Source organism: Prosopis cineraria, unplaced genomic scaffold (genome assembly GCF_029017545.1).
Source record: "Prosopis cineraria cultivar Desert tree isolate PC_DT_omini unplaced genomic scaffold, ASM2901754v1 PC3, whole genome shotgun sequence".
NCBI lineage: Eukaryota > Viridiplantae > Streptophyta > Magnoliopsida > Fabales > Fabaceae > Prosopis > Prosopis cineraria.
The window spans coordinates 46,368,705-46,389,287 of record NW_026555334.1 but is presented as its reverse complement, the minus strand read 5'-3'; the positions used below and the strand labels follow the sequence as shown (position 1 = coordinate 46,389,287).

Sequence of the window (20,583 nt, the reverse complement as noted above, 5' to 3'; positions counted from 1 at the left end):
ATCAGAAATCCACAATTACGTTACGCATGCATCTGGGACTCATGAAGAAAATATTCTTATCCTCAATCTCAGTTTCACATAAACAAGAGAGATAAATTGAAAACCACGTGTGTGTGAGAGAGGGAGAGACAGCTTTCTCCCCATTTTATTTCGGGATCTTGGTTTAATTTCTCTATTCTGTTTTGCTCTGTTCTTTGCCTTTGTTTTCAACGAAGAGCATGCAAAGAACAGGAACGAGAGAGTTTGGTGAAATGGTTGAGGCGTTTGGTATAAATTCTTCAATCATAATAGCTGAGCTTAATATCTTCACCCCCTTATGGCTAGTCCCACTGAAGAATTCTCCCAACTTTATCTCCATCCATCCATCCTCTCTTTTGTATGGAATCTCAACCCTTTCTTCTTCATTTTGTCTCTTGTCCTTGTAAAACAAACTCTCTATCTTCTGCGTCTTCTCGTTTGTGCCAAAGTTAAGTGAATAATTTAGAAAATGAAGAAAGGCTTTATTAGATAGCTACTGATAGGCCTGATATCTTGTATTTATAATAAAATAAGATACATGATGATTAGTTATTAATCAGTTACAACAATATAACTGAACACGTGTTTCTGCAACTGAAATTAACTAATGACACATGCACTATCTCACATGGCCCCTCAAGCGAAGGGGTGTTGGAAGAATCCCAAGCTTGCTTCAAAGAGACCAAAACCTGGTATGTAACAGAGGTTTTGTCATACAGTCAACTAACTGATCATGAGAAGGAACATATCCAATAATCACTCGACCAGGTAATACAAGATCCTAAATAAAGTGAGCATTTAGCTCTATATGTTTTGTTCTGGCATGAAAGACAGGGTTGCTTGCCAAGGCCTGAGCACTGACATTATCACACTAGATTCGAGGAGTTCGATACATTGGAAATTCAACTTCTTGAAGTAAAGATTGAAGCCACATTAATTCTGATGCCAGATCAATTAAGGCACAATATTCAAACTCTGTGATGGAGCGAGAGACAACTTCCTGCTTATGAGAATACTAAGAAATTAAATAATTGCCAAAGAAGACACAATAGCCACGAATAGAATGCCTATCATCAGGACAAGAAGCCTAATCTACATCTAAATACTTAGTGAAGTGAAGATCATTTGAATTTTTAATGTGAATACCTAGAATTGCAATGCCTTTGAGATATTGAAAACACATTTGACAGCTTCCAATAAATGGTAGTAGGTTTACAAAGAAACTGACTTAGTTTATTAACTGCATATGAGATGTTAGGCCTAATATAAGTCACATATTGCAACGCACCAATTATACTTCGATAATAAGAAGGATGCTGAAGAGGATCACCATCAAAGGCTGATAAAGTTTGACCAATAGCCATAGGTATGGGACAAGGTGTACAATCAAGCATACCATGCTTCTTTAGGATATCAACAATGTACTTAGTTTGACATAAATGAAGACCAACATAATCATGTTTGGCCTCAATTCCAAGAAAATAATAAAGATCACCCATAAAGCAAACATACAATTGAGTTTTGCTATAAAAGTTTTAATTTTGGTAGGATGATTTCCAGTTACTATAATATCATCTACATAAACAAGGACAAGAATATAGTCATGTTGTTTGAACTAAAATAGAGAAGTATCACACTTTGCATTTTTAAAGCCCCATTGAAGCAATGTAGTTTGTAACTTGTCAAACCACACACTTGGTATCATGAGCCTCTCGATTTTTTCTCAATGGCTACCTCTTTGATCTTGAGTACCAACTCTTCTCCCTCCACCTCATCCTTTCCTAATCTTCCCTCTCTTTCTTCCATATCCTCTTCTACTTCCTTTAGTGTCTCTCAGTCTTCTTCGATTAAGCTAGATTGCCACAACTATTTGCACTGGAGCTCATTGATTTTTTCTCTACTTTGAGGCCAAATCTAGATGGTTTCGTGACAGGTCTCAAGACCGGTCCTACCAAATGGTTAGCTGATGATGAATTAATGATCAATCCATAATATAAAGAGTGGATTGCTACAGATCAAATGATTTTTGGTTGGCTTCTCTCTTTCATGACACCAAAAGTTAGTAGTCAGTTGGTTCATTGTCGCACTTCGTGTGATCTCTAGATCACAGTCAGGGACCTAATCGGTGTAGACAACAGATCTAAAGTTTTAATGCATAAAGCAAAGCTTCAATGCATTTGAAAAAAATACTCTTAGCATGATTGAGTGTCTTGCGTGAGTTAAGAATTTAGTAGATCAATTAAGCCTTACTGGCGCTCTTGTTCCTGATGAGGAGTTAATTACGATCACTTTATGTGGTCTTGATATGGAATATAATTCGATTGTGTGTATGTTGATGGGCAAACATGATCTTACATGGCTTTCTCTTCAGTATGAGTTGTTAACTTTTGAGTGCCATTTTGAAATGTATAAAAATATGTCGTCTCTTTCTATTTCTAATCCATCTACTAGTATTGCCAAGTCAGATAGGTCTAACAATCGCGATTGTGGTAATCCAAACAATCGAGGAGGTGGCGGCAAATCTAATCATGGCCGCTAATGTTATAGTCAAGGCTAATGACCAATATGTCAAGTATGTGGGAAAACTAGTCATATTGCTTCTGATTGCTATTTCAGATTTGATCGCAATGTTCGTCTTCACAATACAACAATGATCAAAGTTGTCGAAGCTTCCAGTACTCTGCTTCTCCTTTACAACCTGTTACATATATTGCTACAACTCAAACTATTAGGGATCTTGCTTAGCTTATGGATAGTGGAGCCACAGATCATGTTGTTCATGATCCTCGTTTGATGCAGGATCAAGTTGTGTTAGATAGTAAGCATTTTTTTAACTAGTTATAATGGCTCTTGACTTCTTATTCTATGCTTTGGATCTTCTTCATTAGCATGTGCTACCTCTCATCGGTCATTTCATCTATCTAACATGCTTTATGTCCATAGTTCTCAGTATAACTTGCTGAATATTACCAAGTTAACTATTGATAATCTTGTTTCTGTCGAATTTAATCATACTAGTTGTTATGTTAAGGACCGAATGACTAAGAAAGTCCTGTGACAAGGAATACTTAAGGGAAGCTCTTATGTAATGGTCAAGCTCAAAGAAGCACATCTAGCTGCAATGATTGCATGTTCTTAGTCCACCTCAAATACTCAATTTCAACTTTAGCACCAACATCTTAGCCATCCCTCATTCTCAGTTTTTCATAAGATTTTGTCTTCTTGTAATATGAATATCAATAAAGATGCTTCCTCTTTTTGTGACGCATGCCAATATGGCAAGTCTTACTTATTGCCTTTTGACCGGTCTAATTCATGTGCTTCTACTGTACTTGATCTTTTACATACTGATATATGGGACCCTGTGCTTGTTTCTAGTAGCTCTGATATCAAGTGAAGAATTTAGAAAATGAAGAAAGGCTTAATCAGATAGTTACTGATAGGCTTGATATCTTGTATTTATAATAAAATAAGATACAGGATGATTAGCTATCAATTAGTTACGACAATATAACTGAACAAGTGTTGCTACAACTAAAATACAACATATACAAATAATTAACTAATGGCACGTGTACTATCTCACAGGTTATGTCCCCTTCCGCTCTTCACTCTGTTTCGCACTTGAACACTCATTTTGGACACTGCAGAATCAAGCCCGTGTGTACTCCTAATAGCTTCATTATCATGTATACTTCGTACCACGTGCTTGCTGATACATTCCTTGTTCTGATTTTACCTTACATTTCCAACCAGCTCACTGTTCTAAGTATTACTACCATCAAAAATCTGCAAAATTTAACCTTTCATCAGAAATTACGTATCTGTTGCAATTAACATCACCTCAGATTTAAAGTTACCTTGATTCAGGCACTGGTATCCAGCTCCATGATAGAGGGTTGTCGCTCTAGCTTATGGATAGCTCCCTTGCGGACAGAATGTAAGATTTCCTATCAAACAACTTATCCAATATGAAACTCAACATTAAGAAGATAATGACACCAGGTTGAAAATTTATGAGTGGTGAAAATGTGGAGGGGGAAATACAGCGTCATACCTTGTTACCACCATCAATAAGAAGTGGACGAGAGAGCATATAGAAGAGGTCCTTCTTGGAAGAGAAGTAGAGGGGAATGAGGGCTCTGGACACTATGTCATGGTAATCGGAGGGCAAGAAGCTCTACCAAATAATGTCAGAATCAAAAGCAGATTGGAAGATGGAAGAGATGATGAAGCATCTAGAAGCTTCTGCAGGAGACGTGTTTGACAAAGTATCAGCAATGCTGTCTTCCAACAATGCAGTCATAGCGGAACAAGCTACAATTTTCTAGCATAGAAATTTATATTTATAAAACAGAGATTTGTTCCAGATGAGCATGAAGCTAAAGGACAAAAATTGAAAATAAGATATTCATATTTTTGTTGCATGAGTAATTGAATACGCAATATGGGTAATGCAATGCTTATTATACAGGGATTAATGCAGGGATAACTAGATGAGGATCCATCCAATAGCGACATGCATGCAATAAGAAGATGAAGAAGACTATTCTAGAAGGACTGGCCAGGTCTAGCTGTCACCTGCTTGGGGATTGGCTGCATTTGATGAAAGCTAGCGCTGAGGAATAATTTCAATTACTTTACCACAAGGCTACGTCCAATTAGTATGGCATTGGCTCTTAATGGACTCAGGACGATGCTGCATTCTTAGTCCTCACTCAATTTCTGTGATCCACTTTTTATTCAGTTTTTTAATTAGTATTTTATCTTTGAAAATATAAAATGTATATTTTTGGATATTTTATAAAATGTATATTTTGTTATTCTACTTATGTATACTTTACAATTAAGTTAGATTAATTTTCCGAATGATGTACAGGAATATTTTAATATTTGAAAAAATACAAATAAAATAAAAATATTGAAAATTTTAAAAATAATTTATTTATTTTTATAAGGTAATTTATTTAAATATACTTATAATTTAGTATCTTATGTAAATTAAAATTTAAATAAAATTTATTATATTTTAAAAATTATTTTATTCATGCATATTAAATATATAAATAATAACTTATTTTTTTATTAGAATGTGTTGTCCTATGAATGCCTACGCCTAACTGCTCTTTACACTTGTGTTTAAAATCATTTTAAAAATAAAAAAGCTTTTTTTTTGTTGCACACATAGCTCATATTATAAGATTAAATAAAAAAATAGTTCATCATTTCTTAAATTTTAAAAATAGCTTTTTTAATATTTAGTTGATATGTAATTTATAAAACTGTCATTTTAAAATTATAACACTTTGCTTTTTGTAAATGTCAGAATAGATTCAATCTGCGAGAAATCAGGTATACGAGAGGGGCAAATACAAGTTGCAATCACAACAAAAGAAGCAAATAAATCAAACTCAAAGACGGAAGAAAGCAAAGTAATGTGAATGAGCCACAATCATGATAGTGAAGGATAAATGTGAGGCGAGAGACATTAACGATACTCAACAAAATGAAGCACACCGGTGGGGAAACAGAACTATAAAATTTTTTACAGATTGTGTTTGATCTATTTTGGGTAAATGGTTATATTTTTCCATGTTACTGATATATAATGCTACATCATTGATATATGATTATAGGTCAATGATAAATAAGTTTATGTTTGATTATCTGGTTATGTTGATCTGCAAGAGTACATCAGTCTAATATATTATTGTAACGAAAGCAATATAATCATTTATTTAAAATAGATCAAACTAGGTTCGTAAAAAATTTTAGACACTTTTACTTATTACAGAAAACCAAATACTTAAAATAATAAAATAAAAAATTATGAACAATAAGAGAATAATATGCGTTTTCTGTTAGTAATTCAAACAAATTTCATAATCAATGACAATAAATAATAGATTATAAACAAATGATTTATTGATTTAGTGAAGATATTACCCAAAAAAATGAAGATGATGAAAATTCAATAATAAATAATATTCTTCAACTTCTATAAAAATAAAAACACACACACACACAGAGAGAGAGAGAGAGAGAGAGAGAGGGAGGGAGGGAGGGAGGGAGGGAGGGAGGGAGGGAGAGGGAGGGAGAGGGAAGCATTAGCATATGAGACTTTCCTCCTATGTGATGAAAGAACAATTGTGACAACACAATTCAATCAATTAAAGATTAGTTACATGAAATATATTATATTTTAATAATATATTTATTTTGAGAATAAGAAAGGAAAATCATATTTAATTGATTTTATAAATAAGTCATATTTCAAGATATTTAAAAATATCATTTATAATTTATGAGAACTGTATTTTTTAAAGACCATTGATCTAATTTACTCAAAAATAAACATTTTATTAAGTTTTATTCTTCGCAATTAATTAAAAAAAAATTCCATAATAAATATTCCTGGATCCATCAATTACTGTCTATGCAAATCAAAATTTAATCATCAATTTTTATTTTGCAACGTGTTACCTTTATGAATATTACAAATTAAAAAAATATTATTATTTTTTCAAATTTCTTACTTCCTGCAGATTAAAATATAAATATTTTATTCTCTTTTAGAATTCTTTGCTAGGCATCACCTACGAGAAGTGAGACATGTTTTCCGTTCAAAAATATTAAAATATTTTTAATTAAATTTTATTTTTTAATAAAATAATTATTATTTTTAAATTAATAACATTTTTTTATATTTACTTTTATTTAATAAAGTGTTTTACTCTAAAATAAATATAAAGTAATTTATTTATTAAGGATACTTAAAAAAAATACAATGATCACATCTTAAAATATTAAAAATTCATTATATTTTTAACATCTAACCTCTCAAAAAATGCCTTATATCTTTTAATGAAAGAAGTATTATTTTATAATTAATTATTAACTTTGTATTTTATTTTATAATTTATTATCTTACATATATACATACACACCCATTCAAGTAACAAAATATAGATCTCACATCCGTTATTTTTATTATTTTAAAACAACAAATGACATCTTCGTATTGTACATAAAAATATGGATGTTATATTTATCATATTTTTTATTAGGAATCTTATACGTTTTTCATTTGGCCCCACATGTATTTTGTGTAAATATTTTAAAAATAATTAAATAAAACACCATTTTACTATTCATATAACGGTAGATAAACAGTAAAATGATGATATATAGTAAGATAAGATGATATCATGAAAATAAAGTCATGAAATTTTATTATAGTGGTAGTTTAGTTGAGAAAATTTTAGGATGCAAAGAATATAAAAATGTACTTTTTTATTACAAAAAATTTACGTGACTTGAGTGTTCTAGGATTTACTTAAGTTAAGATAAGTCTTTAAATTTAAAAAATTATTTATAAATTTTTTATTAATAAGATCCTCACATTGAAGCAATGTTGAAATAGGATTTAATTTATGATCTTTGTGAATTATAAATTAAATTTTTATTAAAAGGACTAACTTTTATTAGTAAAAATATACAGTTTATTACAGTCTTTAAACCATGAAATGAATGCATTTGTTATTACATTAGAATCTTGACCTTTCGTTTTTAACGTAGAGTCAAATCTTCAACATACCGCTGCTCTTGCTCATGAAAGGTGCCACTGCCACCGACTTGAAGGTAGGAGGCCACGAGTATATATGTCAGGGGTTGTGGGCCCACGCCCAAACATGAGTGTTGCCTGCACCAGTCGTTTGAGATTGTTCAACTGCATGCAGGTGAGCGTGGGACCCTTCTGGCTTTCTCTTCTCTTCCCATTTTCTTCCTTCCCTGGCTACTCATCTTCTCTTCTCTAGCCCTCTGCCGACTACTCACACATCCACCTATATTTTTAAATTATTATTTTGAATTTCCTCAATGTATAAATTTACTTAAATCTAAAAATACCGAAACTCTTGGCCGTTGCATTGTCCAGACTCTATTTCCATGGCAGCTTTTTATATCTTTACGGGCTAAGCTGCGAAAGGGCGTGGAAAGTTGAGATATTTTGTATTAGTTTGTGATATCAGGCAGATGGAGCGGGCAGGTATTGTTTATATTGTGGAAATAAAACATGCGTGTCGGCGTCCCTGGAGGACCGCAGAGCCAAACGAACCCCAACTCATGGATTTCCGCCATACTTAACCATCTTCTCTTTACTTCGGTTTCTCCTCCTCTTCCTTTACTATGTTTTCCCTCCTCTTCTCTTTTTTCTCAACCAAGATTCTTTTATTATGGGTGCTTCCTTCCCTCATGTATCTCTTCAATTCCATCCCAATCTGTAAGTCCCAAAAATTTGCTGATTTATGGACTCTGATTCAGATATCTGAATTTTGTCGATGAAGCAAAAACCTGTCCATGAGTGGACTCCTGTGAATTTGTGATCTACCACCGAACTGATTGAAGCCGTTTCTTCACTTTTTTTTTTTTTAATTCCCCTTCGTCATTTGTATGAATGGCGCATTTTACTTTCCTCTTGATAGAAAGTTCTAAATGCATTGCTGGAATTCCTTGTAAGAATGAATACCCTAAAAAACTTAAATTTTTAACTTTTAAAAATCTGATTCTGATCAGTGAGTAAGGTATTTCCGTTTATCCTTGATCCTGGCTCTTAGGTAAGTGTTTTTTTTTTTTTAAAAAAAAATAGAATCGGATAAATATACCATTCTCTCAAGAATTTCTTTATCGAATACTTTTCATTATTTTCATCCCTCCCAGGCTCCGTACGGAATTGTGGCATCATGATTCTTAATTTTCATTGTACAGGTTCTATGGCATGAAGTGCGAGCTCATATAAACGGAAGAAGTACGAGAAGCATCCCGTTTTGGGACTCAGATTGGAAAATTGATGGAGCATCTATCCTCGCTGTTCAATGGACTGGTAAGGTTGATAGCAGCAAAGAAAGGAAGAAGTTCGGGGAAATGTTGTGGCAAAGAAGCAGCGGAAGCCATGGCAAAAGCAGCTAAAAGAAGGGACCTGATACTGTGTTCCTCTGGTACTGTAAAAGTGGATGGTTCAAACAACTTTGCCTCTGTTTTCTCCAGAAGAGGCCAGAAAGGAACCAACCAGGATTGCTGCTTAGTGTGGGAGGTATGCACATAAAACATGGCGAAAATTCCCCTGTATATTTCTTGCATAAACGTTTAGATCTCTGATATTAAGGGTTGATGCTAACGTAGGAATTTGGATGTCAAGAGGACTTGATGTTTTGCGGGATATTTGATGGTCATGGGCAGTGGGGTCACTTTGTGGCCAAGAGAGTGAGAGAGGCAATGCCACCATCTTTGCTTTGTAATTGGCAGGAGACACTTGCCCAAACTTCTCTGCTGGATCCTCATATTGACATCGATATGGAGGCTGAGAAAAAGCGACACATATCTGATATATGGAAGCATTCCTATTTGAAGACTTGTGTTGCCATTGACCGCGAACTGAAGCAGCATCGCAAGATCAATTCCTTCTACAGCGGAACCACTGCCCTGTCCATTGTTAAACAAGTACTTAATGATGCCCCCCCCCTCCGTGTTAAACGCTATTCACTGGAATGTAATTTTAAACTTCGGAATGGTCCTGTTATTATAAGCTTCCACGGGTTTGTAAATTGTGCTCCACATGTCGTTAAATCCTTTGCTAGAAATTGTTGGCTTAATAAAATCTGCAAACCACTAGAAATGCACCACATGACAGATTAATTAGTTTGAGGGACTTGTCAAAGAGCAGTAGATCTGGTTTGAAAGTTGAAGGAGATTCTTGCAAAGAATCCAAAGTTGATGGAGGATATTCGATTTTTTCGAGTTATTAGTTCAAAGAGGTTCCATTGCTTTAAAGCATTCAGTATCCATAAACATAAACACGTTTGGGTGATTTCTGAATCTTAATTGTCTTAAGCCTTCGCTGATCTGTGGGCAGGGTGGACTCCTAGTGATAGCAAATGTTGGGGACTCTCGTGCTGTGCTAGCCACGACATCAGAAGATGGAAGCTTGGTAGCAGTTCAGCTCACAGTTGATTTCAAGCCCAGTTTACCTCGTCAGTGTCTCACTCTTTCTCTATTCCATCTCCAACATTGCGCTGATATTCTAAACACCCCTTGAAAATATTGCGTGCAGAGGAAGCAGAGCGAATAACACGGTGTCAGGGGCGTGTGTTCTGCTTGGAGGACGAGCCAGGGGTTCACAGGGTGTGGCTGCCACACGAAGAATCACCGGGACTAGCCATGTCTAGAGCATTCGGCGACCACTGTGTCAAGGAGTACGGTCTGATTTCTGTGCCCGAGGTCACACACAGGAATCCAACCATCAGAGATCAATTCGTGGTGTTAGCAACCGATGGGGTATTAATTTCTTTCTTAGTCCATCAACGTGCTTTGTGAATTCCAATCACCCAGCACCGAGACATGAAAAATGGAATGTTTGGTTATGTGGAACAGGTGTGGGACGTAATATCCAATGAAGAAGCAGTAAATATTGTGAGCTCAACAGCAGACAGAGCCAATTCTGCTAAACGTTTGGTGGAGTGTGCAGTGCATGCATGGAAACGCAAGAGGCGAGGCATTGCCATGGATGACATTTCAGCTATCTGTCTCTTTTTTCACTCATCCCCTTAATCTCTCTGATCAGACTCGGGTAGAGGGGTAAGTTCTAGTGCTAGTTGCAGCTGTTCCGTGTAATACAGATAAGGTAAATTAACTAGCAAGTTCTTGAACTTTTATTAGCATCGGGATTACTCGCTGCAATGATCAAGAAAAACGATGGAAATTGACAGAATTTGCAGGGAAAGCAAATGAAGAATGGCACTGAGTATTGGCGTGAGTGAGTGAGGTTTTTTGATTTTGATGGCTCCATGTGTGGTGGATTCTTTTTTTCTTTTTTTTTTTTGGGACCTGCTTTTTTAACCTGGATGTGTGGTGGAATTGGAGGGAAGACTGTCGACAACGTGGAAGGGCGTTACTATTAGTCAAATTTGGGCATGTGAATGTGTTCATGGCGATTTGAAATTTTGACGTGGATGTTGACTAAAGAGGGGCCTTTTTGATTGGATTTTATCTTTAGACCGCAAGTTTTAATTGTAGGTCGGATTGGTACTCCGATATTTGGACACGCGGCGAGCTTTAAAGGTGTTTGTCTACATTCCCCCCACCCCCCCCCCAAAAAAAAAAAAAAACCGACAATCACAGCGAGCGGAGCATGTTCTGAATAAGTGCGTCGTAATAATAATAGTAATAATAATTGAGAGTGGAAAATGATGTCGTTTGTTTTGGTCCATTGGATATACAGTAAACAATACTCCTTACATCCAAAAAATATTTAATTACAGCGCACGGACAAAAAATTGAAGTTGAATGAAAGTTATATTATATTACTCTTTTTATTTAAAAATATAAAATATTTTTAATTAAATTTTACTCCTCAATAAAATAATTACTTACTTTTCAACTAACACTATCTTTTTACATTACTCCTATTAAATACCTTACAATAAATATAAAGTTATTATCAATAGGAACACTTTTGAAAAAAAAAATAATAATTACACCTCAAAATATTAAAAGTATCTTACATTTTTAAATAGTTAATTTCCTAAAAATTTTTTTACATTTTTGAATGGAGGGAGTATATTATTAAAAATGTAAATGTACTTCAATAAAAGTTCTTTAATTTTATTTATAAATAACTTTCAATTTCACCAAAATAAAGAAAATATTAAAATTTATTGATTCTGTCTATAAATTAAATAAATTATTAATTTTATCCCTATTAAATATGTATACTTTAATAATATATTTTTTCACCGATATTTAATGGAAGGTAAAAAAATTTACAATAAAAATTTAATAATGTAACATATAAATATGACAAAAAAAATAGGAGAATGACAGAGAAATTTGAAAAAGATCAATCAATTTAAGTTAGGTCTCAAGTATCAAATTTTAAGTATTTACAACTTAATCTCTTAATTTTGCAATTTTGTTATGACAAATTTGCAATTCGTATTTTAAATTTTAATAAGAAAAATAATTTTTTTTGCAACTATATTAAAATTTAAAAAATAAGTTATAAATTTATTATAATGAAAATACAAAATTAAGAGATGGATTAGCAAATTTTTAAAATTTGATATTTGAGATCTAACTTGAATTAATTTATCCTTTTAAGATCTTTTTGTCATCCTCCCAAATTTTTTTCTCTCTATTCTATAAATAGGATGAGAAAGTATATTAAATTATTAAAAATGTAAAACATCTGCATTACTTTTCAAATACAACCCTATTAACAGTCAAAATTACATTAATTATTATAAATTAATTAGTTATGATATTTAATTGCACATGAATGTAGAAAAAATTAAATTCTTTAAATATTATTTATGATAAATTACATGAAGAAAATAATCATTTTTATTATATTTTAGTCAATAATATAATCAAAATAGTTATTACTTATAATAATTTCAGAAGGCAAATTTATTATTTTATCAAAAATTAAAATGTCAGTCTCTAAAAACTAAATAATAATTATTATATTTTTAAGTATTTAATTGTAATTTTCATATTTTAGAATAATTTTTTAATCATCTTCCCCATACGATATTTTACAAAACATAACTTACATTTAAAACGGGGGGAACAGGGTTGATAAGCTTTTTGCAAGTAGGCTTATGTTTTGACCAAAAAAAATAGTTTAGGAGTTTATCCCAAACCTCTGCCATTGTCATTCAAGTGACGTGTCGCCTATCCCAATAAGCTACTTTCTCTCATATTAAGTAGGATAAATGTGCAATTTTATGTATGAACTATTTTTAAAAAAATATTCAACAGTCTATATTATCAGGTATTACGAAATAAATTATCACTTATATAAAAATGGAGAAGTTAGTACCTTCCATTAATTTGCTCCTAATTGCTATTTAAAGAGAGAGAATAATGTTGGTTCTGCAAACTCTCCATCCTTTATCTGAAAAGTTAGTACATTTCATCAATTTGCTCCTAATTGCTATTTAAAGAGGGATGTTGGTTCTGCAAACTCTCCATCCTTCATCTCCCTCGAGCTTGATCCACAGTTTTCAATATTTTCAAGTTATTCATTCTAAGAAATGGAATGATGTGGGCATCGAAGATAGATGCATAATAGTTCTGGGAAGTCAATAGTGGTGCCAGCACACTAAAATGCCACTTGATATCATCTAGGAGTTGTAGGTGCAAAAAAGTTATTCAATCAGAGCCTTCTCCATCAACGGTTACTATGGGTGATGGGAAAACTCCCACCACAATTCAAGTGCATTAGAAATGTTCAATCATTTTTCATCAAAACATTGAAACAAAAAAATAAGAAACAATAAAGCTTACATCAAAATGTCGATAAAGGGAAAACAAAAGAGAGATATCACAAATCAAGTCAAACAAACTCAATAAAATATGAGAAAATAGATAACTTGGAGAGCTTTCTCAATGAACTCTTGAACATAGTTTTTGCCAAGACCTCACAAATAGTAGAAATAGGCTTAGTCTTACTCATGACAACTAGTCAGATTTGTCGGACAATTCTACGGGACTGCTCAGGAACTTATTAAACTCATCATAAGATAGACCTTAACGATATTGCGGCAACGCCATTCATGGTAGCCAAAGCGGCCATATGTACTGATGATTTGGATTGAGCTTGTTCACTACAAGTAAGGAGAGGTCCTTTTGTTCTTCTTGGCATAGAGGCCCCGATCCTCCAAATAAAACTAAACAATACTAAGATCCTTAATGCTTCCTCCAAGCTTCTCTTTTATGCCACTCTCCTTGTCATCTCATCCTAATCTTCTTCTTCACCTTCAACTATCTTCCTCTTTCGGACAATCCTCCCCACCATTTTCACACCCACAACCTCTCTTTTATAGTGAAATTTGAGTGGTACTTGCAATCTTCCTTTGAAATGATGAGATCTAGAGTAGATGAGATTGGGAGAGAGGGAGAAGGTATAGTGAAATTTGAGTGGACCTTACAAAAAAGTTAAAGTCCGTTTGGTCAAATTTAATGGTAGGTGTTGAGCACTTCGTTTTAAATATTTAATTTATTTTGCACCATTTAATAATATAGGCTACTCAATACTTTTTTAAAAATAATTTATAACTAAATTTATATTTAACCTATTAAATATACACTATTTTTAACAATCTAATCAAAACTAAAGAAAATGTCAATAAGTATTAAATATACTAAAAATACAATGAATTTTCAAACTCACTCCTGCTTGGTGAAAAACGATGAATAAAAAATCTTGAAAAATTGTAAACAGAGAGGTGATGTTGACGCTTGCTAATCAATGCTTCATTTTTTTAATAAAACAATGCTTCGTGTTTCTAAACACGTAACTAATATATATAACTATCTGTTTGTTCTAAAAACTAATTAAAAAGTGATTAACACAGTCGCCGTGAAAGTAGTTTATTTCATGCGGTAATAGATTAGGCCAGTTTTTAAGTTTTTTTAAAATAAATAAATCATTTATTTTCTTAAAAAATATTTTATAAAATTTTATTATGTTTTTTTAATTTTTTTAAAATAATTAAGATTTTAAAAATTATATTTTTTATTATTCCAAAATCTAGTAAGATAAAATATTATAAAAATACAAAAGTATACAAAGACATTATAAAATATTAAAATAACTAAATGATAAATTATTTTGTATAAGCATAGTACATAAATATGCAAAAATATCATAAAATTTAAAAACAATTAACCAATAATAACTTTTTATTATGGCAACCAAATGTATAATAATATCTGTTTTTTTTTATAAAATAATTATAAGGCTAGGACTCATTTATTTAAGATTAAAAAATAAAAAATTTTTTATACAAAAACTTTAAACACTCAAATCTTAAATCTATTTTTTTAAAAAAAAATTATAAATTATTTAAAAATTACTTAGTCTTTTTTTGAGTAATTAGATACTAAAGATTGATCCCAAATTGCAGCTTTCTCGATTGGTGTCAACTGCCACATACTCCCTCCATTAAAAAATATAAGATATTTTTTGAGGAGTTGGATGTTAAAATATGTAAGATATTTTTAGTTTTTTAAGGTATAATTCTTGCCTTTTTTTCAAAAGTGTCTCTATTAATAATGATTTTATTTTATTATAGAGTGTTTAATAGGAATAAATATGAAAAGATAGAGTTAGTTGAAAAGTAAATAACTATTTTATTGAAAGATGAGATTCGATTAAAAATGTTTTATATTTTTAAACGGAAAGAGCAAATCATATCCTCCTCACCCAAGATATTTACACTTAATAATAATTAATTTTGTTTGAAAAATATTTATACTTATTCCTATAAAAAAGGCAAAAAGACACACACAACACCATCAACCAATAATGCTGATGACCTCCTTGATTATAGCATTAAAAAGTATTATTTTTAGAAATAAGAATATAAAGAGTTTTTGTATTTATTTGTTCTCAATTTTTTTTTTGTTTTTGGGTTTTCAGACAAGAAAGACAAGAACATTTGAAAGGAATTGTTCTTGACGTCAATTTACATACCTTGCCTCACTTATCCGTAATCACAAATTTCACCTTGACATTTCTGCCTAAAAAGGGAATTCACTGTCCGAAAAGTCTTTTTGAAGTTACTGGGCCCATTAAGGGGCCTAAATGCCCAAGTTGCTAGGCCTCAGCGTCTCACTTGCATGGGGTGGGATCAGGAAATATTAGGGTTTACTACCAAGTTGGGCCCTTATCAAACCGAAGCGGCACGGTTAGTTTTAACAGTGTTTGGGCTGCGACACAAGGTTCGTCTGCATTCCCTCCTTCTGCTGACAATGAATTCAGTGGCAGCGAGACTTGCAAAGCATCAGAGAGCCTCTGCTCCGACGTCCTCTTTTCATGGTTCTCTTTCTTTACCATTGCTTTCCTTTCGTTCGAATTCTTTTCTTTTTTTTCTCTTTGCTTTTCTATAAACTTTGTCTTGGTTTATTTCATGTATATTCTCAGCTAAGCATTTGCGTTTTGGACGATGTATATCGTTGATTGGTCAAGCACTTCTATTTTTTATTTCCCGAGTTAGGATGATGCTGTGCTTGGTTGACACACTCCCCAATGCTACCCATAGAGCTTAATTTTGTGGTTTGGTTAGATCAATGCCTAGTGTACTTTTTTTTTTTGACCAAAAATGCCAAGCGTACCATGGACTCAGCTTAAGATACTGATGGAATGTCGACAACTAAACAGAAAAAATCAACCCTAAACAGAATGATTAAAGTTCATGGCCAATGGATTCATGTATCATACATGACACTAGATTTATAAGTTTTAAAGAGTACAAATAAAATATTTATTTTAGTATTCTTAAAATAAAATATATTGCTTTCTCCTCTATTTTAAGAGTCACAAAATACAAACATATATTTTACTTTTAAATTTTTATTTTCATTCATTTAATCATTAATTGACAGTTGTTGGACTAAAGTATCATTATATATATACTGTTTTAAATTTTTATTCATATTTTAAATTTAGTAGTTATACAAACTGATTTATTAAGTATTTTTTTAAAAATTTAAATGCATACTCTCTCTTTTAAAAAATTTAAAATAGTTTTAACCGAATTTCACCTCTCAGTAAAGTAATTATTTATTTTAAACAATCTTTTCATATTTATCCTTATTTAATATGATGTTTTACTGTAGAATAATATAAATTACTCTCTTTATTTTTATATATAAGAGAAAAAAATTGTATCACATAATTTAAAAAAGTTAGTTAACCATAATAATTATATCTTAAAATAAAAAAATAAACTAAAATACCCTATATTAAGAAAAAAAGTAATGATTATATCTTTAAACACTAAAAATTTCTTATATTTTTAAGCATTCAAATTCTTAAAAAATATTTTTTATTTTCAATGAAAGGAGTAAATTTGCTTAAATAATTTCAAACACGTATGTAAAAAAAATTAATGAAATAGATAAATTAGTCAATATAATTTATATTTACGTTCAATTAAATTTTATAATTTTGTTAAAAAATTTTAAATGATTGTCATATTTAATTGTTTAAAGTTTCTTTTTTGGCAAAAAAAATTGTTTAAAGTTCTTTAAATTATAAAGCGAGATGATAGACAAATATTATAGTGGTAAATTAATAATTTAAAAATTTTCAATATAAATACAAATAATAAATTAAATATTTTATAATATTTAACATAATATTCCTAACAATGTTAAAAATGAGACTATAGTGTAAGTTTTAAAAGCAAAAAAGAAGTATTGTAATGAATCATACTACAATTTATGTCATGATATTATTTATAAATCATAATTATAATGGTTGTAAATCAAGCAAATAGTATAATCCATGTTATAATAGTACCATTTATCAATTGTATGAATGAGAATATTATATCACTTAATAAAGTATTACAAGTAATACAATGATTATTAATTAAAGATAATTAGATGTGTAGTGTAAGATGAATTCATTAACATTATATAATTAACTTGATGCCCATAATTTTTTTTTTTGCTCAAACTTGAAGCATATAACTACATCAATGCTTTTCATATATTTTCAAATCATAGTCCACTTTTACATATAAATAATAGAATAATAGATTTTATACCTTATGCATTTGAAAAATATGAATAAAAACTTGATTTATATATTCTCACACAAATTATTTTATAATTTGTTAACATGTGTTAATAATAAATATATAGTAAATTATTTGTACCCATGTCATATTATTATCCCCATATAAATTTTATTGCATATCTAATACCTATTATTTTTACTAAGAATCTTATATCTATTTTTAATTTTTACTATGGATCCTACATGATCTTTTAAAATATAAAAATTTTATTATTTTTTACACTTTGTTTAAAATTTTAATATTTACAAATGTAGGTTCCACATCTACATTTTTCAATGAAAGATCCCATATCCACTTTTTTTCCATTAGTCCTGCAACTATATATATACATATATGTACATTATTTTGTTTAACAAATTCATCAATTGACTAATGTTTTTTAAAAATTAAAAAATTTAAATTAATTATTAATTTAAATTTATTAATTAAATTATAGGTTCCACACTCATTTTTTTTATAGGTCATACTATTAGTAATTTTTTTATATATCTAACACTTATTATTTTTATTTAAAATATTATATTCATCGTCAATTTTTATTAATCCTACATGATCTTTTAAAATATAAAAATCTTGTTATTTTTGATAACTTATCTAATTTTTTGAAATTTACAAATGTTGGTCCTACACTCACTTTTTTTATTATGGGTCCCAAAACTATATATTTTTTTAAACAAAATCGTTCATCAACTAAATTAAAAAAAAAAAAAAAAGACACAGAAAACATCGTTCAAAGCATTGTAGATCCACAATATTTTGACATACTTTGCAATATATATTGATGATTGATTCAGCATTCACCATCATGCCAACAAAATGTAGCTCCTGTGAAACTAATTTCATAAGTATACACTGAAAGGAAAGCTACAAAACATAAATCAAACCACCGCGACCTGGGATTTATAAATACCCAGTCTCAAAGACTTCCTTGGCCTTCAATGTTGTAATCCTTGTTTGATTCATAACAAACGGAAAGTTCAGCTGCTCTCAACCTTTGTTCCTTCAGGGAAAATTCGGCTTACAAGGAGCGGAGAAAGCTTGAGTAAAATTAAGGCAACTCAAATTTCGCACAACTGCATCAAAAATAAAATTTTAATATGTTGTTCATAAGAAATGAACAATTGCCACGCATTGGAAGTCCACTTGAGTTAATTTGGAATGTTGCGGGGAAGACTTGATGAAAATCAGGTGAAGAAGTAAAAGTAGTGCTGAATTTTACTGCCCGGCAACAAACCGGGTGCTGCATTTATAGAATCACTGTGACTCTGAATACAAGCAAGTTTTTACAATTTCAATCGACTTGCAAATTAAAGTTTAATTAACAGATCATTCTCTAGCATAAAGGTGTCTTATTTTGGATTCGTTACAACTGTGTGGATCTTTTTGTGGATCACTTGCTGACACAGGTGGTCGAGCATTGATTTTTGGGCGGCTTACAAACCGGACAAATGGCTGAATATAATTCCTTTCATTAAAATTCAATCATCTAATGTCACGTTTTTACCTTTCCCATTAAATCTGCTACTCTTTTTATTTAAAAATATTAAATATTTTTAATTGAATCTTACCTCTTAATAAAGTGATTGCCTACTTTCAAATTAATTCTATCTTTTTAAATTTATCTATATTAAATACCCTACAATAAATATAAAGTCATTATCAATAAGGGTGCTTTTAAAAAAAAAAATAATTACACCTTGAAAGACTACAAATGCCTTATATTTTTTAACATTAAACTTTTTAAAAAATATCTTATATTTTTAAATGAAGAGAGTATAAATTAAGTGAATATCTTGAGTATTGAATAATTTACTTTGAAACTTTTCAGTCTAGTTTTAGCGACAGTGTAAAGGAGTGAATTGAAGACATATAAACTATGGGAAGTTGTGTGATATCATTGACAAGAATGTAATGATAGTGGTTGGCCTCGATTATGCATTAATAAAAGGTTTGAGTAACGTGGAATGTCCACTACTATAAGCTAACATTTGGATTGACAAATTTTAATTTGGAGTTTAAATTTAAAACTTACCATGTTAAATCTCATATTTAAAATTTTAAATTTTTTTGTTCAGGCAGCTTACAAAATTTTTCATTAAAAAAGCGAGATGAATTGAGATTTAAAATAAAATTAAAAAATTAGAAATGTTGAGTTATTTCTATTTTTAATTGATAAGAAATGATAAAAAATACGCAAATTATAAAAGTAATAATAATAAAAACGTAAAGAGAACAAGATATTTGAAGTTATTAAAATTTTAAATGATTATAGTGTATTAGTAATTTAAAATTATAAATGAATTTTTGTTTATAATTTAAAATAGATTTAGATTTGAATCAAATTCAAATTTATAAAGTTTTATTTATAAAAAAAAGAATTTGATTCAATTCCAAATCCAAATCCTCACTAATCCAAATATACCATAATGTTATGTTTGAATGAATATGGATTTGGATTTGAGCCAAATCCATTATTTGAGTAATTAAAAATGTATAGATTTAGATTTGACCAAAATTCAAGCCCAAATTTTAACTTAATTCCTTTGTAATTTTAAAATCCTTTTAAATTCCTATTATTTTAAATTTTCATGGAAGCTTCTTTCTTTGTATTCGTTCATTGACTTTGCCACATTCTCAACTTTGACATTATTGGTTCCAGTAGATTTCACTAGGACCGGATTGTCAACATTGATTGGGACTGGACTGCCAGCATCAATAGGGACCAAACATAAGGTGATGACCATGATAGGAATGCTAGTGTCAACCTGAATTGGACCATTAGCGTCAACCAGGATGAAGTGGACTGCCGAAATCAATTGTGATCAGATGGCCAACTTTGACTGAAATAAGATAGATAACATCGACTAGGACCACATCGTCAATGTTGATAGGGATTAGACAACCTACTTTGACTGAG

The 20,583-nt window shown here is 30.8% G+C and overlaps 1 protein-coding gene and 1 pseudogene across 3 annotated transcripts; one reads left to right on the top strand and one right to left on the bottom strand.

The window, feature by feature from the left end:
• Positions 1–172: 172 nt before the first annotated feature.
• On the bottom strand, positions 173–4,324 carry LOC129305661 (F-box protein PP2-B15-like; annotated as a pseudogene).
• A 3,488-nt stretch (positions 4,325–7,812) lies between these two features.
• Positions 7,813–11,116, top strand: LOC129304803 (probable protein phosphatase 2C 34). Of its 3 annotated transcripts, none has more exons than XM_054944604.1 (6): positions 7,813–8,299; positions 8,785–9,109; positions 9,199–9,516; positions 9,929–10,046; positions 10,127–10,350; positions 10,447–11,116. In XM_054944604.1, the coding sequence occupies exons 2-6, from the start codon at positions 8,867–8,869 to the stop codon at positions 10,621–10,623; spliced, it is 1,080 nt and encodes a 359-aa protein (XP_054800579.1). In that variant the 5' UTR covers positions 7,813–8,299; positions 8,785–8,866; the 3' UTR covers positions 10,624–11,116. The 3 variants fall into 3 exon arrangements, with proteins under 3 accessions (XP_054800579.1, XP_054800578.1, XP_054800577.1); XM_054944603.1 differs by having other exon boundaries at positions 7,813–8,633; XM_054944602.1 differs by having other exon boundaries at positions 7,814–8,065.
• The last annotated feature ends 9,467 nt before the right edge of the window (positions 11,117–20,583 follow it).